Source organism: Eptesicus fuscus, chromosome 6 (assembly GCF_027574615.1).
Source record: "Eptesicus fuscus isolate TK198812 chromosome 6, DD_ASM_mEF_20220401, whole genome shotgun sequence".
NCBI lineage: Eukaryota > Metazoa > Chordata > Mammalia > Chiroptera > Vespertilionidae > Eptesicus > Eptesicus fuscus.
In genome coordinates, this window is record NC_072478.1 from 10,330,489 (window position 1) to 10,352,487 (window position 21,999).

General features: G+C 43.3%; 1 protein-coding gene across 8 annotated transcripts in view; it reads left to right on the forward strand.

The window, feature by feature from the left end:
- Window positions 1-21,999, forward strand: part of EBF2 (EBF transcription factor 2) — a 200,905-nt gene that overhangs the window by 120,753 nt on the left and 58,153 nt on the right. For all 8 annotated transcript variants that reach the window (XM_054716793.1, XM_054716795.1, XM_054716792.1 and 5 more), the window contains one exon: window positions 17,109-17,190. In XM_054716793.1, coding sequence (XP_054572768.1) covers window positions 17,109-17,190 — 82 coding nt within the window. The remainder of the gene's footprint in view (window positions 1-17,108; window positions 17,191-21,999) is intronic.

A 21,999-nucleotide genomic window follows, 5' to 3' on the forward strand; every position in this document is an offset into this window, starting at 1 on the left:
TCCTAGGCCCAGTAGGATTGGGCCTAAATGGGCAGTCGGATATCCCTCTCACAATCCAGAACTGCTGGCTCCCAAGTGCTCACCTGCCTGCCTTCCTGATTGCCCCTAACTGCTTCTGCCTGCCAGCCTGATCACCCCCTAACCACTCCCCTGACAGCCTGTTTGTCCCTAACTGCCCTTTCCTGCAGTCCTGGTCCCCCCCTAACTGCTCTCCCCTGCAGGCCTGGTCCCTCCCAACTGCCCTCCCCTGCTGGCCATCTTGTGGTGGCCATCTTGTGTTCACATGGGGGCAGCCATCTTTGACCACATGGGGGCAACCATCTTGTGTGTTGGAGTGATGGTCAATTTGCACATTACTCTTTCATTAGATAGGATAGAGGCCTGGTGCACAGGTGGGGGCTGGCTGGTTTGCCTTGAAGGGTGTCCTGGATCAGGGTGGGGGTTCCTTTGGGGCATGGGGCGGCCTGAGCGAGGGGCCTGTGGTGGTTTGCAGGCCGGCCACACCCCCCAGCGACCCAAGCAGAGGAAGCCCTGGTATCTGGGATTTACTTATCTTCTATAATTGAAACTTTGTAGCCTTGAGTGGAGCCAAGCCTCCTGCTTGCTCCGTGGCCACAGCCATTTTTGTTGAGATTTATTTATCTTCTATAATTGAAACTTTGTAGCCTTGAGTGGAGTCCTGGGCCCGCCAGGGTGTGTGGAAAGCTTGGCTTCCTCCATTGCCAGGGAAACCCAAACCTCCTGCTCGCTCCGTGGCCGCAGCCATCTTGGTTGGGTTAATTTGCTTACTCGCTCCTGATTAGCTGGTGGGCGTGGCTTGTGGTGTAACAGAGTGCTGGTTAATTTGCATATTAGTCTTTTATTAGATAGGATTTTAAATAAAGAACTTTAGACATGGAATGGATGCCTGGCTGCTTGTTGGACATAGTGTTGTTGGACTCACTTTGGCAAACTGAGGGATGGTGACTTTTCAGGTTCTATCTGTTGTGGTTCAAGGCCAATTCTACCAGGAGGAATGGCTAAATTATAGCTTTATTTCAGATGAGTGAGCAGCCAATAGGCTCTGACTCATGCCTGAGACAAGATGACTTCCTTAGGATCTTTGTAGATATCAAATATTCCCAGGCTTTTTTCCTCAGGAATGGTTTTCTTTATTTGAGTCATCCAATTACACAGTCTCAAGTGATCAGTTCATGTAGACACATAATCCACTGCATGATAATGTTGGGCCAGAGGCACTTGTGTGCCATTTCTGGGGGTAGAGTTTGACAGGGAGAGACTGGCATCGGATCCCCGGTTTCTGAGTCCGCAGAGAATGCCGGGCTGGCCAGGGCTGCCTAGGCCTGCCTTTCTCCCAGCGTGGCTGCGTGGTCTGCTGGGCGTCTTCCCCAGGGAGCTGTGGCCATTGCTTTCCCAGGCTCCTGGACCCAGGCCTGCTGCTCATTTAAGTCCTGGCATCTCCCTGAGAAAGCAGAACAGGCTCTGTGACCTCTGAGTGAAGGGCGGAGATGTTCTATACTTCCAGGTCAGCTGCTGACTCCCCCAGGGAAGTAATCTTTTTCTCTAAGCTGTGTTCCATTAGTCACTGCATGGGGAGAAACCATGCACCCAACGTTCAACTCCAGCGCAGTGAAGGCTCATTTGGGTAAAACCAAGTAGAGGCAGATTATTCTATATTGAAAGGGTTTGTTACCCAGGCCTTTTTTTCCCCTCATGATGTTATAATTTCAGTCTTTTGTTTTTGTTTTTGTTAATCCTCACCCAAGGATATGTTTCCATTTATTTTTAGAGGATGGAAGGCAGGGGGAGAGACACACAGAGAAAAACATCAATGTGTGAGAGACACATCGATTGGTTGCCTCCCTGTCCCAACCTCGGGGATGGAACCAGCAACCCAGGTATGTGCTCTTGACCGGAATTGAACCTGGGACACTTCAGTTTGCAGGCAGACGCTCTATCCACTGAGCCAACTGACTAGGGCAAAACTTTAGTCATTTATTTAATTCTCTGCCGCATTCCAACAAAAACTTTTGATGGTTTATTTGGCTTATCAGCACTTCTTTCAAAGGCATTTGGAGGGTGAGACAGCCAAGGTCATTAAAGATCTCAGCTGAGTTTTGGGGATTAAAGGCAACTAATATTGTTTTGTGTTACTTTGTGGAGCGCATGCGTGTGTGTGTGTGCGTGTGTGTGTGTGTGCGTGTGTGTGTGCGTGTGTGTGTGTGAGCTGACACAATAATGATATCTTTTCTGGCAAAGGGAATGAGTAGCTGAACTATTTTAAAGTTTAGGATCCTTGTAGATATCAAATATTCCCACAATCTTTTTCTCAAGAAAGGTTTTCTTTATTTGAATCATTCTGAGTTTATGGTCTCAAGCGAACTTGCTGTGTAGACACATATTCTGTGCCAGGCTTTAAGGATAGATCTCATTTAATGAAGAGCAGGAATAAGTATCTAAAATCAACTTTCATCTTTAGAAATGGCCTGAACTTGCAAAACTGCATGTGAAATAAAACCAGGTTGAAAAAGAAGAAAACAAATCTCATCCGTTTGGATGTTGTTCGGAAAGCTGGAGCTGGGCTGGGCTCAGTCAGACTTCTGAAACCTGAAAATGAAGCCAGGGTTTTGTTTTAAGCAAACTGGGGCTGACTTATGGATGTCACATGAATCTGCCCCATTCACATTTAGCCTTTCTTTGAACCCGGGGTGAGAAATCCCAGTAACTCAAATGGGGTGGAGCATTTTATGCCTTGCCTTCATTTTTGAAATCAAGTGGCTCAACCCTGGCGGGTGTGGCTCACTTGGTTGGGCGTTGTCTGGTGCACTGAAAGGTTGTCAGTAGGGGGCATACAGGAGGCAGCCAATCAATGTTTCCCTCTAGATCTATGATTCTCTCTCTCTCTCTCTCCCCCCCCACTTCCGCTCTCTCTCTTAAAAAAAAAAAAATCAATGAAATATGTTTGAAAAAGAAATACAGAGGCTCGGTTTCACCTTGTTTTAGTAAACCAGAATATTTCTGAGCATCAGTCTGATATGGTATGGAGGAGAAAGATTAGACATGTAGGCCAGAGCAGGAGAAGTGCCCAGAGACTGTGTGTATTCCCAGTACAGAGTGCTTGGGGCTAGATGGGTCCTGGTTCCATCACTACACGTTTTTTTTTTGTTGTTGTTGGAGCCTCAGTTTTTCAAAGAGAAAATGAAGGAAGAGATTCTTGTTATCTACTCATAGGAGAAGTGACCACTGACTAGTTAGTGGTCTCTGTGAGATGACCAGAGTGAATCCAAAATGCAGTGGTATTAGATAATGAAGAAAAGGGGGAAATCTCTTACTGGCATTTAAAAGAAAGGTCCCATGTTTGGTACTAAGATTTGGAAAGCTCCAAAAAGTTAGTGATTCCTATAGAGTTAATAGAGACTTTAGAATCGATAAAGTTTGAATTCTAAAAAAAAATTGGAAATAATGACTGATTCCTGAAACCTCATGGAGATGACAGGAGTTGGGTTGAGATTACATTAATGTAATCGTGGCATGCTAAACCGACAGACAACACCCTGGAATATTAGCCATATCTGAATGCTTTTTTGTATCAAATTCTTGACCTGATTTTTGTCCCAGTTTCTTTTTTATATCAACTAGATTTAGTTCTTCCTTTAAGAAAAAAAGTTTAAAAAATTCTAATGAAAGGTGGCTGACTCTACTATGGGTAACATAAGAAAATCTATTTTGCTAAGGCAGCGACACAATATTGAAATACCTGGTTTTAAATTTTATGTGGGTTTGGCAAATGCAGTCTGAAAGTGGCTAATATGATACCCGACCTGGTGTTAATAGCCAATGATAATTCCATATGTACCACCTGCTACCTGTCAGGTTACACGTTCTTTCTTTTTTCCTTTGTTGGCGTGAAGGTTATATTAGCTGTGAATATGGGTCTTGGTGGCTAGAGAGGAGGTGGCATGATGCTTCTCTAGATGAAATAGAGCCTTGATGTAATTATTTTGGTTTATTTTCTTCTGTCACCCCTTCTTCCCAACTCATCTCCCCCCATCAATGTCTATGAAGCCCTTAAAAAGCACAACATCCCATCTTGAATTTGGGAACTGGGGAGAGAGAGAGAAGAAAGGAAAGAAAGGGAAGGAGAGAGAATGAATCAAAGCATAAACTAGAATGTTTGTGGAGGAAAATCCTCCCGCCAAAAATATAAAATGAGAGAAATTTCCTGGAATGCACAGATGAGGGGGAAATGCGTTAGCCGAAGATGCGCTAGCCACAGAGTCAAATCTCTTTCTTCCTAAGGACATGTCGGGAATTTCTCAAAAGCCAGCTTCACATGGATCACAATTGTGTCCTCTCTACTCTTTCCCACTGGCACATATTTTGAAATTGGGCAACGCTAAAGAAAATATTTTTAAAAAACCTCAAACTTAAACCAAACCACTCGCCTGTAAATACATGGGACTTGACTGAGTGAGTTATCTGGCTCTTCCATCTCAAAGCTCTGCTCCAGTAGTGGGGCTCGGCCCAGCACTTTATGGGAGATGGGGAGACCCTCCTTTCACACATTCTGGCTGGAGAGAAGTCAGGTTTCCTATTATAACCACTCAAAATGGAATATGGAGAGTCTAAAGATAAGCATAGAACATCAGCATGATTTTTTCTTGAAAAGTGAAGACATTATCATATATTTTTCGGAAGAAACTAACTTTTGCCTCTTACTGGTATCATTATCCCAGCTGTTGTTATGTTCCTTCTGAGCAACAGTGAACGGCACAGAAAGCTCCCTTTCTTGCTTTAAAAAATCTTCCTGAACCATTTAACCTCCTTAGATGGGGGCTAAAGGCAGAGCCTATGGTTTGACTCAGAAAAACTGCCCACATGTCAGATGTTTCCAAAACTCTCCAAGTAATACCATCGCTCAGAGAAATTGTGGCAGCTTTTCCCAGGTGCTTTCAAAATAGTTCCTCACCCGGTCAGTCACCGCGATGGCCCCATGAGGGAGCTGCCTCGGGTTCTCCTTCTAGACAAGGAGAAGAAACAGGAATCTAGGCTGAACCTCCAGAGATTCCCCTCAGTCGGGCTCCCCGGCATCTGCTCCGGGCGGTGGCCACAGGCCTCGGAGGTGCTTGTGATCTTTTTAACTTTCTTCTCAACTCCAAGGCTAGCGTATGTCCTAGCTTTGTCCCTATATTTATGGTCAATAGTGAGGAGTTATGGTAAGAAACCCGGGCAAATGGTTTCCCATCCTTCAGAGGAAGTGTCTGTTGTGTACAGAGTCACTGCAAAACACGAAATTGCAGTGATAAAAAGCCAGGCACATTCGGGTGGCCCTCTTCTTTTGGCCCAAGAACCTTTGGGCCACTACCATTAGTGATTTTGCCGAGTGCAAGGACCAAGGAGCTCAGTATTTTCTCTAAAATTATTTCTCCTCTCTTTGAAATGTAAGCACTTCCCCTGCCAGAGCGTGCATCTCCCACTTTCTAGATTCATTCTCAATTTGCATGACTATCTATTAAGCTTACCTTGGCCTTCCAGATTCCCACCGTATTTAGGATTTTCCAGCAAGTCATCTGCCTTACCTTGAGCTCCCCTCATCCTGGTTTATTTTTCGGGTCAAAATCCAGCTTCATGCTTGGCTGTAAAATTATATAGTTTCACGTGTTCAAGCACACAGATGCCTACGTTTCTTTGAGACTGTGCTCTTCAGCTTTAAAGAAGGACCCTTCATTGTAATCATTACCGAAAGGATACAGTACTAATGGAACTTAATTGTTTCCACTGGATGCATCTCGGGTGTTTTTGGCAGCCAAAATGAAAATGATTCCAAATACCATCAAAGGGGCTTATAAGCACCCAGCATGCACAGAGTGTTTTGATATACAGTGGAGTGTTAATATCATTATCTCTCCTAATACAACATACGGTTACTTTAATCCTCTCCCGCCTCTGTGATCTTAGAAGATCCCACGGATAGAAGGCAGAGAATAAAATACTATATACAAGGAGACAAAGGGGGAATTAGTCCCCATCCTCAGTGCATTTTTTTTTTTATTGTTTGAATGTTGGCTTCAAACATGTACCTTTATCAATACTGACTTCTGTATCTTCCACGCTAGTTTGAGTTTGTATGCGACATCAAACATACCTTTTCACACATGTTCTTTCCAGATTTTTTTAACACTTACTTAGCAGTTTATAGAAGGAAGTGAATGATCTCCTCAAGCTGCTTACAAATTAAAAAAAAATCTGTGCTTATTAATTATGCAGGATTAGTCTAATTATAATTCAGCAAATTAATTAGCGACAGAAGGTGTTCTGAAACATTGGAGTACATTTGCATGTTAAATGGAGAGGCTAGTCTGTAATATATGTAAATTTATGCATGGCTTCATAGTTTAATTTAAAAATTTGCAGCTGCATATGGTATGGGAGCAGGTGAAAAGTCAGTTTTAGTTTAATGATGCTAACAAACATTGGATGGTGTCCTGTCTTAGCAAGAGAATGCACTCATATCTGCTAATCTATGACTCTGTCATAAGAATATAATATTACATAGATGCTCAAATTCAAGGTCACTAGTGAATGGACCCATAGGTGCAATAGGTATAAAGCTGAAAACTGCAGAGAGAAAGCTATGACAGGAGAAGCCCAAACTATGAACTTCGTTCGCCACTTTTTCCAATATTGCTTATTGAATCAGTCAGACTTAGCTTCGGGAAAGTAGCATTTCAGCCTGTGGGTACCTTTTTGTCTGACTGGTATCTCTTCTGGCAGGTGCAGAAGAGTTGTCCAACCTTGATTCCCTTTCCAAATATTCACATTTGCACTTCATTTCAATTTCCTGGAGCCGTGGGAAAGTTATTACCAAGTTATGAATTAATGGTAGGGTAGAGAGTTTTACACATTGGCCTCAACCATCTGGCAAAACAGTAAAACCAGCGGACCAGGCAGCAGCAAAGGGCTCTTGGTGTAATTGGTGTTCACTGCTCAGCCTAGCATAGATGAGCTTGGGGGGAGGGCCTAGGACGAAGGGGGAAGGGAAGACGGCAGAAGGGGCACTAAGGAAATAGGACGGTAAGGACCCATTAAGCTGATGGCTGGCTAATAACTTCATTTCTCTCCCTCACCCGAGTAGTCATGGCATTAGAAAGGGAAATAGATTTGTATTCTAATTCTGAAGCCTCACTGAAAGATGTTTCCTGAACTCAGTCTGTATGTTCGGTTTCACTCCGTCTTTTTCCCTTTTCTTAATGAGAAGAAAGAGGAAGGGATGCAGCAAAAAAAGAGGAAACAGTTTTTTTTTTAAAAAAAAGAAAAAACGAGGACTATGGAGCCGTGCACATTGCAATGAGCCCTCCAAAGACATTTTGTGAGGACAATTGGAATTACAAACATGCTCTTAGTGTGTTTCATTCCACGTCAGGCCCAAAGAGTTCAATGATTATTTTCATTAATGGTGTCAGATTTCCATTCGAGTGCAAACACAAGGACTTTTCTTTAGAGGCTTTTCCCCTGTTGAGTCTCGTAGTGCCAAGTAATGGAATTCAGGAGAGGGAAGATGTGTCTGAATGTAGAAGAAAAAAAATATTCTAACCTATAACCTCTGGTTCTCGGAAACTGCAGTGTGTTGCTGGTCAAAAATAAGTGGAGAATCCAAGTGGCCTCCTTGTTTTGGCACCTCGGCCACTGTTTACAGTCAGTTGCTTGCCACTGGAGCTGTGGGAGACATTCCCTCCAGAAGAAATCATGAAATGGCTTTGAAATGAAGTCTATCGATATGGAGTCAGATTACACAGTGGGGGAAGTCGCTCCCTCCTGGTGCCTAAATGAATATAGCAGATCTTACTCCTGAGGCTGTGTGTTTGGTAACGAAGGCACTATTGCCAAACTGAAATGCCACTTCCAGGAGCTTGTAATTGGCGTGAATGCCAAATAGAAAATGGCCTGTTGCCAGGTAGGAACCAGAGTCAGTGTAAGTAGCTCTGAACTATTTTGCCTGCCCATTGTTTACTGAAAACAGTGACGAGGATTTAGGCCCTTCATCTTTGGTTGTTTTTGTTCTCTTCCTGCAATCTGTTGTGTAGATTAATTACAGATTTCTTTTTTTTTAAAAAAAAAAAAACCTCTCCCTAAAAATTAAGGGAAGATCTACAAGTGGAATATATATTAATAGTGAAAAAAATAAGGAATGTAGAGGAAGAACAAGATTTGAATTTGTGGCAAGACTCTGGTAACTTGGTATGGAAAGCAGGCCATTTTAAAACGGGGGGGGGGGGGAGGGCAGGGAAAAAGGGGCAATTCAGGGGACACGGGGCACAAATATGCCTGGTGAAAGGTGAAGGAGCTAACTTACTAGGTATCAGGCATTTACCCAAACACTGTGCATGCATAACTATTCCTCACTACTGCCTACGAGTTCATGTTACAAAGGAAGGAAGTAAAGGTCCCCAATAAATATTAAGTAAGCAAATAATAACTATAATAATAATTACAGAAGACTCGACATTGTGTGAAAATGGCTTGCTAAGGACACCCCAAAGTCTGAAATTATCTGCTATGAAAGGAATTAACTCGATGGTCTATTTAAACATCTCCACTGTAGGAGAATCCCCTCTGTCCCTCAGGTAATTCTTTCTAAAGTTAGCTTTGTTGACTTGATTCTCAAAAAAAATGGTTTCCAAGGTTTAATTCAACTTATGTTACACATATGACTTTAGGCTTTTTTCATTATAGTCTTGATGGACAAATGGCCTTGAGTCTTCCTCACACTCAAGCAGTCTTCTACATCCTTTTTGCAGAGGGCTGCAGCTATGTGATCTGTGCCATCTTTGGACCATGTGGGTTCTTGAGACATCTTGTTTTCCAAATTTCTGATAGACTTGCTTATCTTCCTCTGCATATTCCAAAATAGCCACAGAATTCCTAGAGAATGAAGTCCCTGACAGAAATGAAAGACTTTTTTTTTGTTTGTTTCCTTGTTTTGTTTTGCAACACGAAGAATGACTCCACTCTCATATCCAGGGAGTAAGATGAAGGATGTGCTGTGACCCCCGCCCCCCCCCAAGTAGATCGACAAGGCACTAGTCTCTTACAACAAAGGGCTGCTTGGCAATGTGTCCCACCTCTCCTTCAAAAGAAGCTTCGCCAAGCTCCTGTCAGAGCAATATATTTCAAAGAGTCAGGCAAACCAGAATTCTACTCTTAGCTCTTCCACTTACTAACTGACCTTGGGAAAGTAATCTGACCTTTCTGAGCCTTTTTCATCTCCTCTGTAAAATGGGGAGGTTAATTCTCTTACTCTCAGAGTTGGGGGGATTAAATGAAAGCATGCATGACAAACAATATGTGGTGAATAAATACAAGCTATTTAGCTATATATATAAAAGCCTAAGCGACCGTTACGACTGGTTGACTGAATGACCTGTTGACTGAATGACCAGTCGGTAGCTATGATGTGCAGTGACCACCAGGGGGCAGACTCTTGACTCAGGGCTGCTCCCTGGTGGTTATTGCACTCCCTCAGCCAACCTCCCGTGGCCAGCCAACCTCCCACGGCCCCTCCCCCCCGCCGGCCAGCCCCGATTGGCCCCAATCAGGACTGGGTGAGATGGCCCCATGGCCAGCCAACCTCCCACGGTCCCTCCCCCCCGCCAGCCAGCCCCGATTGGCCCCAATCAGGACTGGGTGAGATGGCCCCGATTGGTCCCAATCGCCGGCCAGGCCAAGGGACCCCATCCATGCATGAATTCGTGCACCAGGCCTCTAGTTATTACTATAATCATCATCATAACTAGTCCTTAGCTAAGTGCAGTTAGAGAGGTTGACTATAGTTGGAAGTAAGAAAATTTATTGCTTAAAAATTTCTGTTAACTTACATTTTTTGGATCTGAAATGGCCTTTTATTGAAAAAGTCTAGGTGAATAAGCTTTAGTGGTAATATGAGCCTTCCATAGGAATGTATGGAGACTAGAGTCTATACCTACTCTGTTAATGTATTTACTAGTGGCCCAGTGCACAGATTCGTGCACATTGAAGGGAAATTAATTAGAAGAAAGATTCGTGTGGTAATTACGTTACTGCAAAAAATTACACATCAAAACAGTATATATAATATAGTATTATAAAATTAAAACATGCATGCAATTGGCGCCAGTAAAAGCTTTATGTGTATCACGCATATGCGAATCAACATTTATTTTTAAATTGCCAGTGCATGTCATATGTACTAGCCAGTCTGTCAGAGAGTTAGACAGATATTCGGTCGGTCACTTAGCCTTTTATTAGTATATATATAGATATTTACTTTTTAAGGGCTTGTATAATAAATGGATTACATAGAAAATCAGCTTATAAAAATGAGTATTTGATTTAAGCCTGAAGTAGCCACTCATTTAAAAATTTTAAGCCATCTCCCCCTTTCCATGGATCTTCTTGGACCTTTGCACCAGCGCCATCTTACCAAGCAAATCTCAAGTACCATGCGTTCTCAGATGCCCTATTGTCAAGTCTATAGGGCACAGTAAGAACTCATGGAGAGTCTGACATCCCAGAGTCTACTTAAATTTGTGGACTTAAGTGAGACTCTCATTAGGTCATTGGAGCTTCTTACCTGGGCTGACACCTAAACCATCAACAGATTTCTCAAAAACAAGTGGTGTTCAGGCCGAGGCTGCGCGTACCTTACGTGGACTGCCGGGTTTGGATTCTGTTGGAGGTTTGGGGGGAGGAAAATGAGTTCTCTGTTGCTGGAAGGTTCAAAGAGGATATCACAGCAAAGACCTAGATTAAAGCTGGACCATTATCATTGTGCTTTACACTAGTGACGAGTGGAAACCAATCACCCAGGGGTTTTCCTACCACATAGCGCAGAGTGAGCAAGTGGCCCTCGGGCTCTCCAGCTCAGGCTCTCACTCTGACGACTTCTCAAAGGATGTTAGCTTGAGAGGGTCCTGGGAGAAGAGAGGCAACTGTCCATTCCTTTCACACACAGTTTTATGGTCCAGCCTATCCCTATACTTGGTAGCGCTCAGAAATGATATGAGAGTGTTTTAAAGGAAAGGGGTTACCTTATTTTCAGAAACACTCCCAAACAAGGGAAGCCAATTGTATTTTAATTTATAGGACTCTGGAAAAGGAGGTTTAGTAATTAATCCAGATAAATTGTGTTTTCCTCAAAAATCAATGGACATAGACCTTTAAGCACCTACAGTGTTTGAGGCTAATTCTGAAATGGCTCAGACTTTAGTGATCCAGCCTTCTTATGTGGCCATGGTGGCAGCGAGAGAACCAGATACTACAGCAAACCCGTGCTTGGTCCTTGGAGAGCCTGGAGGGTGCTCGCACCCCCATGGTGCATAGATGTAGCCATATCATCGCAGAGGTTGTTTCCAGAGTAGGCAGAATTAGATCTTTTTAAAGGAAATAAATTTCAAAATGAAAGGTGTTTTACAAATTATTTTTCATAGAGTAAGGCTCTGCATAATGGTAGCTGTTACTAGTGCCAAGTTCACATTCTTTTGATATACACCTCCTCTAATCTTTTTGTTTAAAGAAGCTTTTGTGCCTTCCATAGAGCTCTCCTAAAGATGTTATGCATTACAATTTCTTAGAAGGCACTAGAGTTTGGATTTCAAATTGGAGGTAAATTGAATGGCCGCTTCCACACATCTGGAGAAATATTATACTGTGTTCTGTACTAGTCAGATCATTGGTTATAATCCTAGGATATGGCATGAATATTAAGTGGTTACCCTTCCTGTGGTTTAGAGATCCTTTCCTGTCCTAACACCAGACCTTAACTCTACATCCTATTTGTGCATCTAGTTTGCATCTCAGTTTCTATCTGGGATATGCTCAGCACTTGTCTAGAGCCACCTAGAAGCTTTCATGCTAACGTAGACAGTGCTGAGTGCTCCAATATTCCAGAGAATGGGGAAGAGAAGAGATTTATTGGGTACTAGGTAAGCCACTGGGATTGTACTCAGACCCTTTATTCAGAGGTCTCCAGACTCATCTCAGAATATGAAGAAGCATATTTTGAATAGTTTGGTTGTGTATTCCATGAGGGTAAGGATTTTGTCCATCTTGTTTGCCATCGTGCCTGAAAAGTGGTGGCAAATATTCCATACTTAATAACTGATCAAGTCAGTAAATAAATGAATTCACCAGGGGTTTTCAACTAGTGGCATTTACTTCCATGCCACTATCTTTGACCTAATGTTTTCCTCTTGGTGTGCTATCATCCTTCAGTCTCCGAGAAACCTGAATCCTTTATAGTTTTGTTGTTATTGTTGCTGTTTTTGCCTTTTTAGACCATGTTTTTTTTTTTCTTTTAAATTCTCAGCCAACAATATGTTCATTGATTTTAGAGAAAGGAAGGAAGAGAGAGAGAGAGAGAGAGAGAGAGAGAGAGAGAGAGAGAGAGAGAGAAACATTGATCAGTTGCCTCCCATACACACTCCTACTGGGGATCAAACCCAAAACCTTTCAGTGTACTGGATGACTCCATCAAACTGAACCGCACCAGCCAGGGCTCTGAAGTTTTTTTTAAACAGCCATATTGAAATATTATTTACATACTATAAACTTCACCCATTCCAAGTGTACAGTTCAATGGTTTTTAGTATATTCACAGAGCCTTGCAACCATCACCACAACCTAATTGGTGCAGGAAACATGGAACGCCAGATGGAACTTGTTGCCAGAAAGGCCAAGGTTTAAATTCTTGTTTCATCACTTACCAGCTGTGTGGTCTTGGGCAAATTTATAAATTCTTGGCGCCTTTGTTTTTCCTAGCTGTGAGATGATTTGCCACTTACAAAGTTGTGAAAAATAAATGAGGCAATGAGTATCAAGAACATAGCATGGCACAGAATAGGCATTTGGCTAGCCTTCTTCCCCTGTCCTCTGTGACCCTTGTACCCTTCAGCTGATGGACCACAAAGGATGGTGAGCAGGGACAGAGATGGCTGTGGTCCATGATATTCCTGAGCCACCTTCTCCTGCCTTGGAAGCATAGAGAAAGGATGCTAAGGGAAGGTGCATCTCGCTCAGCAACCTGCCCATCAACCTCATGATACCACCAGCTCCGACCGAGGCATCAGCCAAGATGCTCCATTTTCTACCAACCAGCCATCCCTGCCTCTTTTCTTTCAGTCTCAGAGCAGTGGGCTTGATATATCTCTCAGAAAACCCCTGTACCCCCCTCCAGCTGGGCTTCAATAAGTGATGATCTTTTTGCCTTCAGTGGTTTCTGCCTCCAATGTAGCCATTTCTAGTGGGTTTTCAACTCTCCGTGTTTTTCTTAGCACGCATAGAATGGTAATGCTGGAAGCAACCCTAGGGATAATCTGGTTAAACTCTCCTAACACTTGAAGAAACCAAGGCCCAGAGAAGCGAGGTAACTTGGTTACAAAGTTAGTTGGTAGCAGATCAAGACTAGCTCACTGTCAGCATTTAATAAATATTTGTAGAGTGAAGGAATGCCCTTTGGTTGACCTAGGAACTTGATTGAAATCTGAGGGCTTGAATTCACTTTTTTTTTGGGGGGGGGGGGAGTATTCTTTTTTAAAAATTATTTTTCAATTAAAGTTTACTTGAGTTCATAATTGTAAATGTATCTTTATTATTGAAAGTACTACAGATGTTCTCCTTTTTCCCACCATGGACTCCCCTCCACCCTGCTGCCACCCCCTCCCCAGGCCTTCACTGCACTATTGTCTGTGTTCATGGGTTATGCATACCTTATATAATAAAAGGGTAATATGCAAATCGACTGAACAGCAGAACAACCGACCGCTTTGACGCACACTGACCACCGGGGGCAGACACTCAACACAGGAGCTGCCCCCTGGTGGTCAGTGTGCTCCCACAGGGGAGAGCTGCTCAGCCAGAAGCCCCGAGCCGGGCTTATGGCTGGTGAGTGCAGCGGCTCTGCGGCAGCGCTAAGGATGACTGCTGGCTTGGGAGCAGGCCTAAGCCATCAGTCAGACATCCCCCAAGGGCTCCCTGACTGTGAGAGGAAGCAGGCCTGGCTGAGGGACCGTGCCCCCCCCCCCCCCCCCCAGTGCACAAATTTCGTGCACTGGGCCTCTAGTATGCATATAAGTTCTTTGGTTAATCTTTTCTCACCCACCCCTTCCCTCTGAGATGCATCATTCTGTTGCATGCTTCCATGCCTGATCCCACCTCTCTGTTCCTCTTTATCTATAAAAAGAGGATAAACCTGTAGTTGTTAGTGTATACTCTTAAGGAAGGAGATTAGAGGCCCTGCGAAGTGTACCACGCTGAGTGGTGATCACATTTACGTAGTCAACATTGTCTGGAGGAAGTGAAAATGACTCCCATCCCGATGAGAATCTACACATTTGGTCTGAATCTTGAAATTCATTTTGGTTCCCCATTTCTGAGTAGAGAGAGCTGGCATTTTGCAGGCAGCTCTGCCTTCGGAGGGATCTGGACCCAGGGGATTTGCTCCCTGAACGTTACCCTGTGGTTAATGGCTGGTTTGGTCAGGAAAGGGTTCTGTACCAAGCCCCTGAGCATGATGGGTGGAGGGGTACAAGGAGGCAGTACAAAAAAAAAAAAAAGAGAAAAAATTGGAGATGTCAGTAAGCCCCAGAATTCCTTTAAATTAATTTCTAGGTCCACGTGTAAACTATCCAGGCCATAATTTCTGGTGCTGGCCACTTAGAAATAGAAATAACTATACCTCTTTTACAAAGTACTATACAATATAAGAGAATTCTCCCCCCGCCCCCGCTCCCCGCTCCTCCACCACTCTCTTAGCCTTTGTGAAAAGAATGTTATATCTTCAGTGTGCAGGGGGGCTGTGTAGGTTAAAACCAGCAAAAAAAACGAGGCAAAGCTGGGTGTTTTCCATGCTAAGAACTGTTAAGGGTCCTAATTTAAAAATGAATAAAGCCTTTCAGCAGGCCCCTTGTTTCCCTAAATCAATTTGATTTTATGTAAACATTTATCTCCTTTGCACTTTTCCACCCACCGCACCATTGCTATAATAACGCCTTCATGAACATTAATGTGTTCACCAGATACGTTTTGGAGGAAGGGTGGGGTGGGTAAGGGGAAGTATAACACACACAGAATGCATTATAAGGAGCCCAATTGTGGGAAAACTTTCCCCAAATCAAGGAGTTAGTGAGAGAAAGCACTTGATTTGATTCTAGTGGGGATTTTTTTGGGGGGAGGTGGGGGGGGGTAAACTAGGGTGAAGGTGACATAGGAGGAGATATAGGAGGCGAGAAGTAAAGCACTGATGGGGCCTGGAGGGCGATGTGGAGCCCGGGTGAGGACTATTGTTTGGGGAGAGACTTTGCAGGGAAAAGGCAAGTTCTGAGTCTGCGGAGAGCGGCTCAGCGCCTCGCCGGTGCCCGCAGAGGGCTGCGGAGGACGCACAAATGCAAGACTGTTTCCCCGGCAAACACAGAACGCCTGACTCCGAATCCATCTTTTCTTAAATAAAAGCAGCTCTCGCTGTGAAGCGCTCCGAGGGCTGCGGGCAGACCCTCGGCTGCCCTGGGAGAGCGCAGGCAGGTTGCGCGCTTGGACGCCGCCGCGCGCAGCCTCGGGAGCCTTTCCTCCGCCGGGTCCTCCGGGGCCCCTGGGTGGGCACCTCCCGCCCCGGAGGAGATGAAAGGAGAGATGTGAAAAGCAGATGTTATAAAATAATGGGAAAATAGTTAGCTGTTATGTCTCCATTCACACCCAACCTTATTCATTAGATAGGGGTCAGCAACACTTGACCAATTATTTTTAGCAAGTCTGGAGAAAAAGAGATTCACAGAAAAAAAAACAAAAACGCTCGGAAAAGTGCAATTCCCCTCCTTTATCATTTACTGTTTATCTTTCCATCAGGTTTCCTTTCTTTCTTTTTTTTTTTTTTAAGTGCGAAATACCATCCGTTGGAGTGCTCTCTAGTTCTTCTGTGTGATTTGTAAAGAATTAACAATAAACACGAGGTCAGCGTGAGAGCCTCTCACCAACCGTTGCTTTAAAATAGAATTTTTGGGAGCGCCGTTGATTTCTTCTTATTTGTGCTGGTAAATTCTGGGGGAAATGTATATCTTTTCCTTTAAAGTTCTAATTCAAGGCATGGATGTGAGAGTTCTGGAGGGACTTTGGGACTGCGGTAAAATTTCGTTGTCATAGTAACAGAAAGGGAAATAGGCCTAGCTCACCTGGGACTTTCGCACTGCAAAAGCTGGATTTTTTTTTTTTTTAAGGAAAAAGACTCTGCAAGTAAAATAAATGAAAAACTTATTGTATTTTGAAACAAAAATTGCAAACATTAAATACGTAAATCGCTGAAAAGGCCGCTTCTGCCATTTTTCTTGGTGGATGTGCTTATCTGATTAAAGATGCCCCATTTTTAAATGGCACAAAATAGTTCATTTAGGAGATTATTGGCTTAAAAAAATACGTCTTGCGAATGATGACCTCGGACCGTGATTCTGTGCCTTTATATTTTCTGGATAATCTACAAGGAGTAAAAGGACATTCACTCTTGTTATTAATCATAAAACCCCCAGCGTGTACCCTGCACAGACTGACTCTGTCTTTGGGTGGTAACATAACATTTTCTGATTTGTATACACATTGGCTGGAAATATCAGGCCCCCTCTGTGTGTAAGGGTGTTTGGGGGTGGTGAGCAGGAAGGTGTGTGTGGCCAGCAGAAAGCCACATACGGGAGGACCCCTAGGACTCTGGGCTAAGTCAGGCCATTTTCAACCTCGGAGCTGAGCGAGACATTTCTGCTCGGCAGGAGTCACTGCCCCTTTGGAACGCCCCCCCCCCCTTTTTTTTTTTCTGAGAGAGCCCCCTAGCAACTTGGGGCGGGAGCACAAGCCAGAACCCCCGCTTGGGAACCACTTTGCAATCCTCCGGCCGTGATGGAGCTGACTTGCCACGGAAAACATCCAAACTTGCAAATTGCAGAGGGTCAGCAATGTTCCTTCCCAGGCAGGGCCGCTGAAATTCCCCAGGCCTGAAATACAATCACTCTCAAATCAAATCTAATAGAATGCATGGATATTCTCTCTTCAAACATGTTTACTTAAAAAAAATGTAACACATTGCTTTCTTTTCACAGATTCTTTTTAAAATTTTTCCTCAAGTGCAATCAGAATTGTTTGAAAACAGCAGGAAACCCAAGGGACATGAGGAGGTTCCAGGTAAGGGCCTGCAGATTTTTCCTGTGAAACAAGTCATCCTGTTTTCTCTCTCCTTAGTCTTCTTTTCCTTTCCTTTCCTTTCCTTTCCTTTTTTTTTTTTTTTCTTAGAACACATGATTCACAGGTTGCTAACAATGAAAAAGATCACTGCGAGTGATAGCCCTCATGGATAGATAGCAGTGAGGGTTTCTTCCTCTTACAGTGCTCAGGCCTTCTGCCTCCAGTGCCCAAGCCCCTGGGGACGGGCACCAACCCGTGCTGGAGATTTGATTTTAAGCCCTCAGGCTGCCCTTCGCACACACAGCTGCCCACAGCAGGAACCATGTTCTTGATATTCAGCCACCCTGGGATTTCTCAAAGCAGCGTCTCTGTGCTTTCTGCGAGCAACAGCCTCTTTCTTCCCCTTCCCACCGGTTAACTATTCAGTGGTCTCTCTCCGAGTCTTTGGGAAAGCAGCAGCCCAAACAGCCGTGGTCACTTTAAGATCGCAGCATGACAACCAGACCCACGGGACAGTGACCCAGCTGCCTGGCAGTTAAATCTGCCACCGGTTTCATCACCCTTGCCACTGATGTGCCGAGGATGCAAGCTAATAAAAACACAGGGCGAGGCAAAGTGTGTCAGGTCGGAGATGAGAGGGAGAGCAGCCCCTCTCTGCCCGCCCCCCTCTTCCTTAATCTTTGAAGGACCCTTATTTAATCCACCAAATGGCTTTCCTGCCACTCATGCCCCATCGAGATACTCAGGGCTCCCTTCCCCACAGGAACATTAAAAACGTGTTAAGTGATAGTAGTCAAGCTTGAGACGTTAAAAAATAATCCTGGCCGCGACGACGAGAGAGATGGGGATGATAAGCCTCATGTTTCAGGTGAAGAAAATGAGGTTCTGGGAGTTTAAGGAACTCGCCTCTAACCACAGGAAGGAGGTAGTGGAGCCAGGAGTCTCCCCCCGCCCCGCCCCCCCCCCCCACACACACACCACGGCTTTGCGAGGTGTACAGCGCCCAAGTGTGTGGCTTTTGCGGATGCTTTTCTGAAGTTCTTAGTAATTTCTGAACAAGGGGGCTGCACATATTTATTTCACACTAGACCCCACAAATTATGGTTGAGGAACCGAGTCATGAAAGAGTTAATGGAAGAGAGGGGGATGCACACACAGGCCAGAGAGAACTACTTCGGAAAAAAAAAATTTTTTTCCCCACCACATCATGGTTATCACTCTTACTGGGACCTGGACAATTTTTGTTAGTTATTTAACACTATTACCAGCCTCTCAAAAAAAAAAAAAAATTAAATCCCTCCCTCTCCTCCATGTATGCTATGAAGACAAATAGAAATACAACAAGCTGTCTGGAGGATCAAGTAGGAACATCGTGCACAGGGAAGTCAATGGTACACACTATTATGGAAACGTATATAATGGAGACATATCATTTCAGTCCAAAATAATGTGTGAAATTCAAAAGAATTCTGAAGTGCCTCGATGACCATAGCTTAGCTTTCACTTCTGGCAGAAACAGAGGCAGGGATGGTAGCTGGCAATGTGGATTCTTATACCAGTATAAAGTTGAAGAGCTCTTAATAGGATGCCATGTCATTTTATTTGTCGCAAATTGTAGAATTGTACTCACTAAGCATGCTGATTACTTCCCCTACTTCCTTAGTTATTTACTAATTGAGATTTTTCAATGTGCTTGAGTTTTTAACAGGGTTACAATAAGTATTGCTGGTCTCAAAATGAGGAATTTTTATCCTATGTGAAAATATTTGACTTTTGCAAAGACAACGGAAGTGATCTTTTTAAAAAAGTTTGTAGATCCTATGATTGTCTTATTTCTGGTGTAGAATTAAAGGCAATGGGCAGGTGTGGGGGTTTTTTTGGTAGTTTTTATTGAGATAAAATTCACATAACATATCAATCACCATTTTAACTATTTTAAAGACTGCAATTCAGTGGCTTTTAGTACATCCACTGAATGTTGTGCAACCATCACCACTGTATATTCGGGACCATTCCCATCATTCCAAAAAGAAACCTCATACCTCCCAATTCCCTTTTCTCCCCACCCACTGGCAACCTCTAATCTACTTTCTGTCTCTATGGGTTAGGCTATTGTGGACTTTTCATATAAATGGAATCATGCAATATGTGGATTTCCATGTCTGGTTTCTTTCAAGGTTCATCCTTGTTCAGCACTTCATTCTTTTTTTATAGCGGAGTAATATTTCTATTATAAGAATAAACCACATTTTGTTTAACTTTGCATCGGTTGATGGGCACTTGGGTTGTTTCTACTTTTTGGCTTTTATAAATAATGCTACTATAAATATTTGTGTGCAGGTTTCTTTTGTGAACAAATGTTTTCAGTTCTCTTGAGTAAATATCCATGTGTAAAATTTCTGGGTCATATGGTGACTCTATCTTTAACTTTCTGAAGAACTGCCAAACTGGCTTCCACATGGCGCCACCATTTTACATCTCCATCAGTAATGTGTGAAGGTTCCATTTTCTCCAAACCTTTACCAACACTTGTTATTTTCTGTTTGTTTGCTTTTAATTCTAGTCATCCTCTGAGTGTGAAGTGGTATCTCATTGTAATTTTGATTTTCTTTTTCTAGTGACTAATGATTTTGACCATTTTTTTTCATGTCCTTATTGACCATTTATGAATCTTCTTTGGAGAAATGTTCATTCAAATCCTTTGCCCATTTGTAAATTGGGTTATTCATCTTTTTATTGTTGAGTTGTTAGGGTTCTTTATATATTAGGGTTACTGGGTCCTTATCGGATAAGTGAGTGATTTGTAAATATTTTTTTCTCATTCCATCATTGTCTTTTCACTTTCTGCAAAGTGTCCTTTCACGCAGAAAAGAATTGGCAAATTTTATGCTGTAGTCAGGTTCTATTAAGCGTATAACCTTCAATGAAAGCTCTTTTACGTGGAGAAGGCTATTAAGGAGACAGGCTTGACTATGTGCTATAATGGTCAAGTGAGAAATTTGGATCAAGTTCAAAATATGAAACAAAACCAGAGGTAGTATGTAATCATGGTGGTGAGTAGAATGATCTAAAGAGAGGGTGATTTAAGAATTCCTGGAATAGGTATCTCATTCAGAAAGGAAAGGTAATAATTTTAAACCATGTAGACAATTAGTTCAATCCTCCACTTTCGTTATAGGAGCAAACATACTTTTAATGTGAACTATACTTTTCTGGAGATTTGATCTGAACAGAACAGAACTTATTTTCCAGCCTGAACCAAGCCTCTCTTTAATTCAGTTCAAGTCCTAAGTATCATGGGCATATATAAAATATTTATTGAAGCACAGTGGACTTTAACCCTTTTGTGACTCAGACCCCTATGAGAAATTGGTAAAAGCTATACTTTCTATACTCACAAAAAGCTACATTTTAACAAAGTTTTGTTTAAAATGCCAGGGGTTCCCAGACTTCTTGAAACATCTCTTAGGGTTCCACAGAGCCCTGACCTAAAGAAATGAAACTCATCTAACACCCAAAGGTCATCCTCCATGCAATTTAACCATTAACATGGGGGGCCTGACAGTGAAGGCTTTTCCTGATGATCTTCCCACTCTCTTGACTTCAAATGCCATTGGATCCCGAATGACTCCTGGATCCATTCCTCAGAAGTCACCCTTTTTGGAGCTGCAGATATACAGCTCTGCCTCCCTCCTGGGCATCTTCACTTGGATGACAGATGAGTACCTGTTCGCAGCTTACTCCCTGATCCGTGCCCTCCTCGTTTTTTGTTAAAGTGTCACTTCTTCCTCCTAAGTATCTGTTAAACGCATCTCTCCCGAAAAACTGCAAAAGGCCTCTCTACCCCTTCCTTGTCTAATCCACCCTCAGCACGACTGCTAAAATTGTCTTTTCAAACATGTCACTCTGCTTACTGTATGTTATGAATACGTACTGTCCATAGACAAAAGCTTAGATTTACAAAGGCATGGCGAATAAGCATCTTTATACCAGGCATGCACCTTGCCTGAGGTTTCCATGTGCCCACTACTCAACAGGCTCACCTCATTGATTTCCACTACATGGAGTATTACTTGGAACGTTTCCACATGCTCTCGCCCCTGCCTGAGAACCCTTCACCCCTCTTCAGTTTGCGATTTCTACTCATGCCTCAAGACTACACCTGTGTCACCACCTTGGTGAGGCCTTTTCTGACTCTTCCTGTCCGTAGATGTTGATTCCTTCTCCTGGGCCAACATACCATTCTCCACAAGCTACTCCAACACAATTGATCACATTGCCTTGCAGTCGTTGTATGTCTAATAGACTGTGTGCTGCTTGAGGGCAATTAGTATGCTTTATTTATTTTTGTATTGCTCCCCAGTGCCTAGCGCGATGCCAGCCACTTTGTAGGGCTCAATAAATTGTTACTGAATGAATTTTTAAGAGAGAAATTTTAAAAAATGGAAGGAAGGGAAAAAAGAAAAGGTTTTCAGGGCCCCCAAAGTACCTTAATCCATGGACCACGCATGCAGAAAATCACCTCTGCCCTCCCGGAAATGGACCAATTCGGTGAAGCACCCAGATTAACAGCTCAGTGAAGGAAAGGACAAGAAATGTATGTCTAGTTTAAGCTGACAGGCCTGTTAAGACATAATGAACCCCATTCTTTATTTCTCTGCATCGTGGGTGGAGAGCAGGCAGTTGGAAAATCCAGAAGAAAATCAAGCCAAGAATAGGAGGAATCAGGCATGTTGTCATTTCCCACATTCACATTCTGAGACACAGTAGAAGTTGACAACAATCAGGGCTATTGTTGCCAAGTCACTC